The 12,216-nt window shown below is 40.2% G+C and overlaps 1 protein-coding gene across 1 annotated transcript; it reads right to left on the bottom strand.

Moving 5' to 3' along the window:
- Window positions 1–1,040: 1,040 nt before the first annotated feature.
- LOC147634586 (putative flavin-containing monooxygenase 1) lies at window positions 1,041–5,710 on the bottom strand. Its single transcript, XM_086803700.1, has 5 exons — window positions 4,898–5,710; window positions 4,532–4,772; window positions 3,112–3,290; window positions 2,648–2,997; window positions 1,041–1,634 (listed from the first exon to the last, which is right to left on the bottom strand). The coding sequence occupies exons 1-5, from the start codon at window positions 5,378–5,380 to the stop codon at window positions 1,298–1,300; spliced, it is 1,590 nt and encodes a 529-aa protein (XP_086659826.1). The 5' UTR covers window positions 5,381–5,710; the 3' UTR covers window positions 1,041–1,297.
- Window positions 5,711–12,216: the final 6,506 nt, after the last annotated feature.

Below are 12,216 nucleotides of genomic sequence, written 5' to 3'. Positions count from 1 at the left end.
GAAGCGTGCCCAATTTTGGCCCAGATTTGAAAACCTTAAGGCTAAGAACAGTTTTTAACGAGGGTATCTCTTTGGATGTAAAAGATGCAGAACACAGTGTGAAACGGAAAGGTCCGAAACCTGCTGCAAAACTGCCTGAAGACACAAGAGCAAAGCAGTTTGTCAGAAACAACATTTTTAATACTGAAAAGCTGATTGTTAGATCTAAACGGATCAAATATCAGGACTTGACTTCACCAACATGCATTGCAAAAGCAAGCTCCAGTCTGAAAACAAGGGGGGTAGAATTTAAATTTGGATGTTTGAGGAGACGTGCAAAGCACGGGTTAACCCACTAGTTTCTTACAATTACTTAGGGAAATATTATCTTTCTCCTATCAAGAAGCATGCCACATGTGTAAACTGTGGATGTCAATTGCTCATCATCTCAAAATAATAAGCTTTTTGGCAAATTGTGAAAAAGAAAAATTTCTATTAAATGATATTCATAATTAAGAGTTACAAGAAAGGGTCATGATGCACAATGCATCATGCATATTTTTTCTTCTTTGTGTGAGACCTTTTTTGATCTGAGGTGCCAAGGTTTGAACATGGGACCTATCCTTTATGAAGCCCAATCTCAACCATTTGAGCTAGACTTTGCTAGCTTGTAAAGCATATCTTAAACTTTAACCTCTTTTGTACAAGGAAAGCTTCTCCTCTCCATGAGGTTAATCCATTGTTCCTAAGACACTTAATCCTTTTAGTCAAGTGAAGTTTGGACATTTTTAAAGTTCATATGCCAATGGTAAAGAGCCACTATAACACCACTTATCTTGCAAAGTTTGTGCATACCACAAACACTACATTACTTAACTTGCAAAGTTTGTTCATACCATCGATACTATGTTACTTAACTTGCAAATTTTGTGCATAGCTTTCTTAGGATTCTAAGTTATCTTACTATATGTAAAAATATGTATAAATTTGTAAAAATATGTATAAATTGCCATCATCTCAAAGATAGATTGAGATTGTTTTAGTTTATGGTTGCTTTTTAGCAAGTGTTTGTAACATGGTAGGATTGGGTGTTTGGAGAAAAAAAAATCTCAATAAAGTTTCTATTCTCTCTCTCTCTCTCTCTCTCATTATGGTACTGGTTGGAGCTAGACAGATCTGCATTGCATTCTCGTATACCCTATGCATATAGGTTGCATACTGAGCCTCTAGCAATATCAATTGCATAAAATTAAATGTAGGCTAGCTTTCTGAATGCCTTTATTGGCAAGGATTTGAGACTCATTCAAATATGATGTAGCTAATCTTTGTAATCCATATTGCTGTATGGAGACAGGAACTCTTGAACCAAGCTGTTTTTCCTCCAAGGGTTCCATCCCATATCTGTACACATTTGATCAGAATGCCAGATACCAGAAGCACCGATGCAAGCCTGCTGGGGAAAGGGAGAAACCTTTTGCATGTGTTGTATCCAACCCTGTGCATCTTTCTCCATGTCCACCACACTAGGAAGACGAAATTTCCCCGAAAGAAAATATGCAAGCCAGCGTGCACACAATTCTGAAGCCTGCAAGTGAGAAAACTTGAGCTGATACCCCAGAATGGCTAGGTGTGGAATCCGAGGATGAAGTGAGCCCCTGCTTCAAAAAAGATGAGGACAATCTCTCACTGGTTACTAAAATGATAATATTTGATATAATGAGAGATTTTTACACACACCCATGTGAACGACGCCTCCCCCTCCCTGGTTCTTCTTCCTCCTAACACAGTTCTACATCAATTTCAGTCAAGTGGTGCCTTCTTAGGCTTGTTGCCTAGGATAAATCCTTCCCTTGGAAAGGCCATTACCTTCGTCAAGATGGTACACAAAATCTTATTGGTACTTTCTGTCTGACCATTTGCTTGAGGGTAGTATGGTGACGATTTACGATGGATTACCAAGAATCTTTCAAGCAATTGATTAATCACCTTATTAATGAAATGTGAGCCGCGGTCACTCACATGCAATGATGGACTACCCACTTGGACTCATTGAAGCCTGGTTCCTCATGGGTTGGAATCCATGACTGCCCTTAAGATATGGCTCAAAGTACCACCTTCGCCATCGAAGCTTGACCAGGAAAATAATAGAAAAAGATGTGATATGATAAATGATTCATGTATGATCCCCATATCTATTCAATCACATCTATATAGCTTTCCCTGTTGAGACAAAGTCTGCTAGAGATGTGCATGTCTAGCTAAGCCACATCACCCCAAGACAAAGGAACCAGACTATGGTGCCGAAGGATCCATGCTATCTTCCTGTATCCCACTTGGCTCCATTGGGTATGCAACAATGATGATGTTAGAAGTCTCACAGGATTCATCCCAGAAAGTACTAGGCAAGTGAGGCCCCTACACACCCTGAGAGATTTGCTCCTCCTCCATCTCAGACATAATTTCAAACAGAACCTTACATAAACAGCATGCTAGTAGATGAGAGGACCTTTAATGCAGTAGCAATTCTGCACTGTAGAAAGGTCTAACCTATATGTACAAAAACTCTCTTCATAGCAAAGAAAATGCATGTTACTTTTCTATAAAAGAAGACTTCTACTGTATTGCTTGACTGTACAATGCAGAGATATATGCAGAGATAAAGGGATACCGGTACAACGGTATCACACCAGCAGGATCCAGCAACAATGACGAGTACTCCTCTGGAAGCATTGAGAGAAGCTTTTTGTGACTATCATAGCCTGTTCCGAAGATCACAACATCAGCTGGAATCTCTGTACCATCATGAAGTATGACCCCATTCTTGCAGAAACTCCATTCACTAGTCTTGTGAAGAAGGATTTCACCCTTTTCAACTCGTGGGAAAAACAGCTCTGGCAAGACAAAGAGTTTACACGAAGAAGCATGCTCAGAGAAAGAATGCTTGGGGACAAGCCCATGCTTGCGAAGGGGTAAATGGAGCAAAAGGTAAAGCTCTGCAACCTTGGAGCATGCCCATTTCTGCAAGCATATCCAAAAACATCTCTAAGTTGAGTACAAGATAAAGGCTTGTTTCTCTAAGTTTGGTGCAGCAGTTTATGAGAATCATAAGAATAAAGGGAACAGCATCATTACCAGGGGAGAGAGGCACATGGACAGGATGCTTAATGGCCAGCCTTGGCCTGGCTTATAATTCAGCAGCTCAGAAAGACGTGTGAAATACAACAATGCTACAAGCTTTCCAAAAGGCTTCTTGTTGAGATAAACCCAATTGGTGGTTCTGTATATAAGATGGCAAGGATGGCCATGGATACCTGCCACACTAAAGAGTATTATAAATCTTGAGAATATACACAATTAAGCTCATAGCTACATGTTAACTTTCCAATACCTTAGTTGATCAAACAATTCAATGTCCTTGATCTTTCAGACAAAGTGATATTCTCAAGACCAATTATGAACCCATAAAAGAGCTTTCAGGGGTTCAAAGCCCAAGACCAATCTACCCAACAAGAGACTCGAACCAAGACAAAATGCAGACTTCTTATTGATGTCTGGCATTTTGTTCACCTCTTAGGTCCCTGAAAAACCCAAAATGTCATTGCAAAACGCATGCACACGTCCTTGGTTCAACACCCTCATTACAGGGTTGTACAGTTGGAAGCCTTTGACCAATCTAGGGGAAATACAGTACCTCTAGAATCCCTTTTTAAAAAAAAAGAAAAAAGTGAAACTATGCATAAGTATACAGGAAAATTGCTGAAAATATGCTTTTCTGAGGACACCTTGAACCATTAGAGGTCCTATTAAAAGTACAAGGTCGGTACAAATGATACAGCACTGATATGTGGTGATCTTCTGCTAATATAGAAAGGCACTGTTATGATCATTGTCAAAATGTTTTGGGGATTTCTGTTTAGTCCTATTGGTGATGTTTAAAAAAATGTGCTGTAGATAGATCATCTTCATATAAGGCCATGTGGGTGCAACATACCATGGAACTTGGATAGTCCTTGACATATGGTGCATTTCATGAGCCAGAGTTACCAAGACAAGCAAGGTCCTCCCATGGTGACAACCTCATGCATGCTGATTGCAATGGTAAAGTTTCACCAGTTGGGGTTCCATTGCTTGGGCAGACATGGACAAGAAAAGTGCAAGAAATCTGTTCCTTCGTATAGATTATACACATAGATATACAGCATGGCGGCGGTGGGTGGCAGACACCATCTTCTCTTTTCACCACTTAACTAGGTCATTGAGCACAATGCTCAAACGTGGGTGGACATTTTCCTGGCAAGACCCCAAACGCAAAGAAACTGTCTCACCAGGTGGGTTTGGTCCAACCAGCAGCTTATCACATCCTGATTTTTCAGATACACAACCACAGAGGAAGAGCATGCAAGGATGAGTCACAAGGTAGGTCATACAATGGACAAAGGACACTGCAGCAGGTGCAACATAAAAGTCTCAAACATGAACCAAAAAGCATATATCTCAAACATGAACCAGAAAGCAAAGTACCATAATCCATTTTTCAAACCAGGTACTACACCTTGATTGGCATCACTGGCCTCCATGGTGATATCAATAGCAGACTTCATGTATCCGACAACGATGACTCGCTTTCCGGTCATCAACTGCCTTGCAGCTTCATTATCTAGCATCCCATACTCCATGGCATGTAGCACCTTGCCTGAAAATATTCTGGGTCCTCTACCAGGAGGAAATGTGGGGAAATTTGGGCAATCTCCAAAACGACCCACGCAAACGACCAAGAAATTGAAATGTAGCCACTGCAAAAATGAACTCTACCAGGCACATGATGCAAACCAAGACCACAGGGTGATCCACTAATGGTAATGCCTATGTAACACATGGGCGTTACAAAAATCATGAATGTGAAGAAGAGTAAGCTGACCTCTTCTTCAACCTCATCATGCAGTTGTGATTTTCGCCTCTGGACAAGCACTTGCCAGACCTTACCACCATTGTCTTCATTGTCACCCGCAAAAGCACCGCCATTTCCCCCCCATAGACCTGTCATTTGAGCATCTCCTCCCAGACTTGATTTGATCTCTATAACTTTGCAATTGAAGAGGATCCTCTCCTTGAGATGGAAGTGGGTAGCATAACTTTCCAAGTACTCTACCACTTGCTCATTGTGAGGATTGGGAGGGGTACCTTCAGGCCACAGAAAGTCCGAGAATTGGTACCCATCTCTTGAGGTCTGCAGCTTGGTGCTGGAGCAAGTGTGCCGCCAGATGCCCCCCACACAATCCCGGGCTTCTAACACAGTGGGCTTGAACCCATGCTGCAGTAGATGCTTGCAAGCACACAGGCCAGTCATTCCAGCCCCTATGATGCACACATCTTTCTCTGTCACAGGAACTATACCAGCCATTGAGCTTAAGTGAGGTTACAGATTGAGGGTGAGATGATGTTGGGGAGAAGCAAACAGCATGGACTGCTCAACTTTTTATTGCTGGAGAACTGTTGGAATGTAATGAGGTGCAGATTTCTGAAAGGCCGTGATGGGTGAGATGCTGTGATAGAGTGGAAAATGGTCTGTAAGGAAATGGGCTGCGAAAAGCACAGAAAGCAGACTGTTGGAGGGCGTTCTCTGTAGATGGGTGAGAGGAGCAAAGGAATGGGCTGGGACAAGCACTGTGCAGAGTTTGATTTTTTATGGCCTTTAAGAAGAAAAGCAAGAAGGAACATGCCACAACGAGAGCTCCTTAGGTTGGCGGCAATGACTTGGTCTGTTGAATATTAGTTGTTTTGAAAATGAAGACACCAACGACTAGTCATCTGACCCAGCTTTCTGGTAACCTCTGGGCACCACTCGCCCTCCCCAATTCTCCCTATTTTTCTTGGTGTGAAAAGCTGCGTGCTGGACCCAATCCACATCTCAAGGATGATAACTATTAACTACATTTGATGGAACTTAACATGCGATGTATAGATTTTAAGAATCTCCCCCACCCTAATTCCTCGATAGGGAGGCTCCTTTCTTCTCTCGAGACAGGGAGGCTCCTTTCTTCTCCTTGCCCTCCTCTACAAATCCAAGGAGAAACGCTACACCCATCATGTAACGTGGCAGGATTACCACTTCCATGCATTCTAGTGTAGCTTCCTATAGGTGTGGTTATCTCAATGGTGGATTTCGTTGAGAACTACACATAATTGCCTTATTGGGAGATACAATCCAAGTACTACTTCTCTTAGCAGGCATCGATCACTATATATATGCTTATAGGCATCCATGCATTACATAGTCAAACAAGCAAAAAATAAAGGTTTTTAGTTGAACTTTTTCTCTCAAGGTTCTCTTTTCTTTTCATCTCATAACCTCACAACCTTACTAGGCCTTTCGTCTTAGCTTCACGAAGCTTAGTTGTATCTATGTCCACTTTAACGGCCTTAAAGATTGTTCTAAATATAAGCTTTTTAAAAAAAGCTTATAACCCTCAAAAGATTTGATAAAAACCTTCACACAACCTGTATCTCATAAAGTTCAAAAACCCTTCATAGTCGAATGAGAGGGAGCTCTACAAAAAAAAAAAAAGGAGATTCAAGTTTGCTGAATATTTGCAGGAAATTATAGAAAAGCTCATATTTCTCCTTCAAAAAATTGGAAGGTCTCTTGCAACCAAAAATTTTGGGCATCATCAAAGGGGATCAAAAACCAAAAAAAATTTGGAGGGGTTATTTTTAACGTCGGTTTCTTAATCACATCAAGCTTCGACATGATTTTTTGATACTCAACAAATTTGAAGTGGCTTTAAAAATCTAGGACAGTGCTAAGATCAGCCTTTTGACAAATTTCAAATCCGAGTTCAACACAGTTCAAGAGCTAAGTTTCTCATTTTTATTTATTTATCTGCATCATAAAATTACGCTTTATTTATTTATTTGCAATGGCCAATCTACCTGCACAACCCACTATGCAAGAGCAAATTTTTTACACTTCAAGAGCAAATTGCAAGTGAGCGTGAACTCCAACGCAAGCTAGAGCGACATGTGAAGCATTCTAAGCATAAGTGTGACTCTTCCAACTCCGACGAGAAGGAAAGTGATCATGTTACTATAGGTGCATTGTCAAAACTACTTTACATGCTCATAGTTTTTGGAAAGATTCACGGATTAGCCGAAAGGCGTTCACTTTTTAGAACTATGATGGCAAGAAAGATGCATGAGTACTCATTACATGGCTCAGTCAATTGGATGACTATTTTTCAGGCGAAAAATAAAAGAAAAATATTAAGTGTGCTTGTAATCATTTGAATGAAAGTGCTACTTTATGGTGAAATGTGATTAAGCAAGGTAAATATCGACCTACGACATGGAAGGAGTTCCAGAAACTTTTAAAGAAGCACTTTCTACCTTCTCAATATAAGGCCAAAGCTTGTCAACGATGGGATACTTTATGCCAGGTCGAGAAAGAGAATGTCCAAGCCTACATCGACAAATTTTGGGACATTCTTTTACAGGATCAAGTGATCGAGAAGGTCAAAGAAAGAGAGCAAAGAAGAAAATTCATTGCCGGTCTCAAGCCTACTATTACGGCTAATGTTAATATGTTTCATCCTCATAGTCTTAGTTCTGCCTATGAATCTTTCTCTATATTCCAAACGCAAAACTTCTATTCCTAGAGATTCCAGAATGTAGGAAAATTCTTTAACGAAACCATCTTTTCCTTCGAGCAATTTTGATAAATCCAGGATGCACAAGGGTTAGATGTAGCCAAAGGAGATGCTCGAAAAGACAATAACAACAAACCCTCAAATGGTTAGTTGAAGAATTATATTATTAAGTGTTTCAAATATCATCACGTGTTTCAAATGTCACAAGGATGTTCATCTTGCACCAGAGACTATCTAGAGAAGAAAAAGAACTCCGCACATGTGGCTCGACTCAACGTTATTGAAGAGGACGACGATGATTCTTTTAAGCAAGAGGGTAATTCTGATCCTGACCATTCGGATGAAGGTAAGATTTTATTTCATGCTTTATTGAGAAATAAGGGAAAAATAAAAGGAAAATAAACTTCTATTTTGCATGATGATGGTAGCTCACATGACTTCATTTCTAAAAAGGCATTGAAAGCACTTACCCTAGATGCATCATACTCTAGTTATAAAGTGAAAGCTGCATATCAAGGAACTAAGTACAATTGCACTAAAGAGGTTAAGAATCTAGAATTAAAAATGGATTCATTGAAAGAAAGGAGAACATTTCTAGTTGCTCCTTTGCAAGGTGTTAATGTTTTCTTAGGAATGCCATGGAGACATGAACATAATACCCAGATTGATTATGACACCCATACAATATGGTTAATGAAAGGTGACAAAGAAATTTGTCTCCAATGTTAGACCAACGGTGTCTTAGGTTCACTTTTAACTTATACCCAAGCTAAAAGAGCTGTAAGGAAAAAGGAGAAGACATTTTAAATTCTTGTCAACCAGCTTAGTGCTCAAGCCGACTCCAAACCAAACGTGTCTCATGATCCTTTCATTTCTAAGTTCTCTAACTGTTTTATAGATGACCTACCTCCTGGCTTACCAAATCTCGTCTAGAAGATCATAAAATTGAAATAATCCCCTGAATCTCTCCACCATGTAAAGCTCCTTATCAAGTTAACATGATTGAGCAAAAAGAGATTCAGAGACAAGTTGAAATTTTTTTAGAGAAAGAACAGATTATACCCATTAGTTCTCCATTTGGTGCTCCACCTCTTTTCGTTAAAAAGAAGAATGGGACATATTGAATGTGTCTCGATTATTGTGCTTTACACAAGATTAATGTCAAGAATCGATATCCGATACCACGAGTGGATGACTTGCTAGATAAGCTCAAGGGAGCACAAGTTTTTAGAAAATTTGACCTCAAGCCGATTACCATCAAATTCGAATGGATGAAGGGGACATTTTCAAGATTATTTTTAGAACACAATTATGAGTCTTGGGTTATGTCATTTGGTTTGACTAATGCTCCAGTTACTTTCAACAAAATGATGAATAGAATATTCTTGAAACATCAAAATTTTGTTGTAGTGTTTTTTGATGATATCGTTTAGACCAATGCATCCTCATGCAGTGCCACATGTTGCACCTCCACCTGCTCCTATCATTGCTCTAGTTTAACTAGCACCAGCTCTACTCGCAGACCTAGTTGCTTTTGCACATGCCCTGGGAAGAGCCTAGCAAGAAATACGTCATGGTAGATCATCTATCTTGCATACCTAATGGCGAAGCACCAATCGGGGTTGATGAAGAGTTATCGGATGCTATGTTATTCAAGGTTGAGGCTATTCCAAAATACTCCAAGAGGCAGTGGGGTGGCCCACGCACTTCAAAGATTGTGCACTATTTGTCAAGGGATGTTACGAGTGCCAATGTTGTGCAAAGTAACAAAGGAAGGACATGATGCCACTGCATCCTGTCAGAGTCAACCAACCTTTTGAAAAATGGGGCTTAGATTCCATTGGTCCGATTAGTCCTACTGCATGTGGCACACAAGAACGCTTCATCATTGTTGCCACCACAGATTATGTAACCAAATGGGTTGAAGCAAGAGCTTCACAAAAAGCAGATGCCATAGCGACTGCTAAGTTTCTATATTTGAACATCATTACATGCTTTGGATGTCCATTTGATCTAGTGAGTAATCAAGGTAAGCATTTTATCAATGATGTAATAAAAAATCTCACTAGCACATTCATGATTGCTCAACGTAAGTCAACACCATATTACCCATAGGCAAATGGCCATATTCATGTTCGATAATGACAAAGATTGTTGAAGCTTGATGCACTGTCTGGGAGTGTAAGCTCACAGCACCTTTATGGGCCTATTGCACATCCTACAAAGTTACAATTAATTGCACACCTTTTAAGATGGTGTATGGACTTGAGGTATTAATGCCTTGGGAGTTTATGATCCCTAGCTTAAGGGTAGTCGTAAGTAAAAAGCTTGATGGTAATGAATTGGCTGACTAGCTATTTGTTTTAGAACAACTCACCGAAGAGAGACAAATTGCAGTGCAAAACATGCTCACATAAAAGGACCGAAGAAAGAAGTGGTTCGACAAAAATCTCAGGGATAAGGAGATTGAGGTAGGAGATCTTGTACTTATGTATGGGGTCCATAGTGAAAAGAAAAAGCTTAAATATATCGAAAAAGGGACCATTCAAGGTTTGTGAAGCTAGTCCCTAAGGTATTATACTTGTTGAGACTCGACGTAGTTAAAACAATTGGTTTCCTTAATGGAAGTAAGTTTAAAAAATAATATGGACCTCTTACCGAAGAATCCTTACGTGCTTCACATGACAAGAAAGCCGCCAAGGAAATGGTCGCTGAAAAGAAGACACAAGCCTAAGAGGAGGCAAGAGAAACACGAGCTAAAGTGCAAAAACGACAAGAAGGAAACCTTAGACCTTTTGTGCAAGACTTTGTGGGAGAAGTTGAAGGGGACATAGAGGAGCAGATAGCGCCTCTACGAACATCAATTAAATTGCCTAGCCCTTATGGTGGTAATGCAACAAAGTGTTATTAGAATGCACATGCACATGGGATGGGCCTAGGCACATGGGCTTAGGGTCATGCACATGAGCCTTGGGGACTATAAAAGGCATGTGCTCTAGGAGTATTGTACCTTTTGATGCCTTGATACCTTTTGATATCTTATGATATTCATTACACTTTACTTTCCATGCTTAACTTCACTGTTTTGATTTCTTGATCTTCTTGATCTTGATTTTCTTGAAAAAATCTTGATTTTCGAAATTAGGGTTTGTAAAGATTTTAGCAACTAGTTTTAGTGAATTTCTTGCATTATCTTGATTAGGGACCTTATATTCCCAATTATTAATCCATTAAGCCTCTATCTCTACCCTATTTTCCCAATTCTTGGAGTTCTTTGAGCAGATTTGCAGGAAGTTTGGTTTCTAAAGCATTTTTGCAAAAATTTCATTGTAATTTTCAAAGGACTGAGTTCTCAGATTTCTGTTTGCAGACAGCAGGCAGTCGTGGGGTTAATGCATACGAAGTCGTCGCATTTATTGCATTAAACCCTAATCTCTGCACTTGCCTCGCAAAAGAACTCAGGTAGACCCGGACCTCGACCTTCTGTGGCATCTTGCCTTGCACCGAAGCCTGTGAACCATGCTCCAGTTAACACCACTCAACCCCCCCCCCCCCCGCCCCCCCCCTCCAGCTCCTATGCAACCAAGCAGCGATGGATCAATCTTAGGAGGCATTGGAAGTGTCATTTACGGAAGGGATGGCTTTTGGTACCGAAAGTATTTCGCTGTAGAGATTAGATGTGATGTGGGTGTGTTTATACATTTTAGGAATTTTGTGGAGGGCGTTTACGCGAGCTCGACACATTGGGTGATTTAGTGTCGATTTGGTGCATTTTGGGCATTCACGTGCATACTTTTGGTCATTTGGTTTATTTTTGGAAGTTCACATGCACATTTTTGGCCATTCGAGCATTGGGTAGTGTTCACATGTAGCCATGGTTTATTACTATTACCCTTCTTCTACTCGCCATGGTCCGTATTTTCTTCGCGCTTGTGACCTTTGATGATTGGGGATGTAGGTGTGATGCTAGATTCTTAGTTAGGATGCTTCGTACACAGTATCATGGGTTACCCGATATGATCAGATTGTGCATACATTTGGGACATCCGGACTTCGACCATTGGATACTTCATCATCTATTTCACGTGATGAGGAGATAGTTCATTCATGCCATAGATGGAGGATGGAGTTGTGGAGTTTATTGTCTATACGTGTTCGTCATTTATGGAATGAGAGAGATTGGCGCATTCAGCAATACGTTGATTGTTGGACATTTAGACATTTCTTAGAGGCAAATGGATTAGTTTTTCTTAGTTGGGATGACTCCTATGGTCACTTATTTGAGTGTCGTACATTCTTGAGTGGCCGTGATGATTATATTCCTGATGAGGATGTATTATGCATCGACATCGGCATAGATGGTGATGATGTGGATATCGATGATGATCATCATGTGTTGACGCATGTACAAATGGTGATGGTCATACACACACATGTAATGACATTGATGTATCACACCCACATACCTATGATGATGTATCATGCACACATACACATGATGATATTGATGTATCACACACATACACATGATAGTGATACACATGCACATGTTGCCACTGACACATATACACATGATGATGATGTATGTGATAGT

The sequence above is a fragment of the Cibotium barometz genome, chromosome 10, assembly GCF_041138505.1.
Source record: "Cibotium barometz isolate CiBa-2024 chromosome 10, ASM4113850v1, whole genome shotgun sequence".
Classification (NCBI taxonomy): Eukaryota; Viridiplantae; Streptophyta; class Polypodiopsida; order Cyatheales; family Cibotiaceae; genus Cibotium; species Cibotium barometz.
This window is presented reverse-complemented; position numbering and strand designations above follow the sequence as displayed.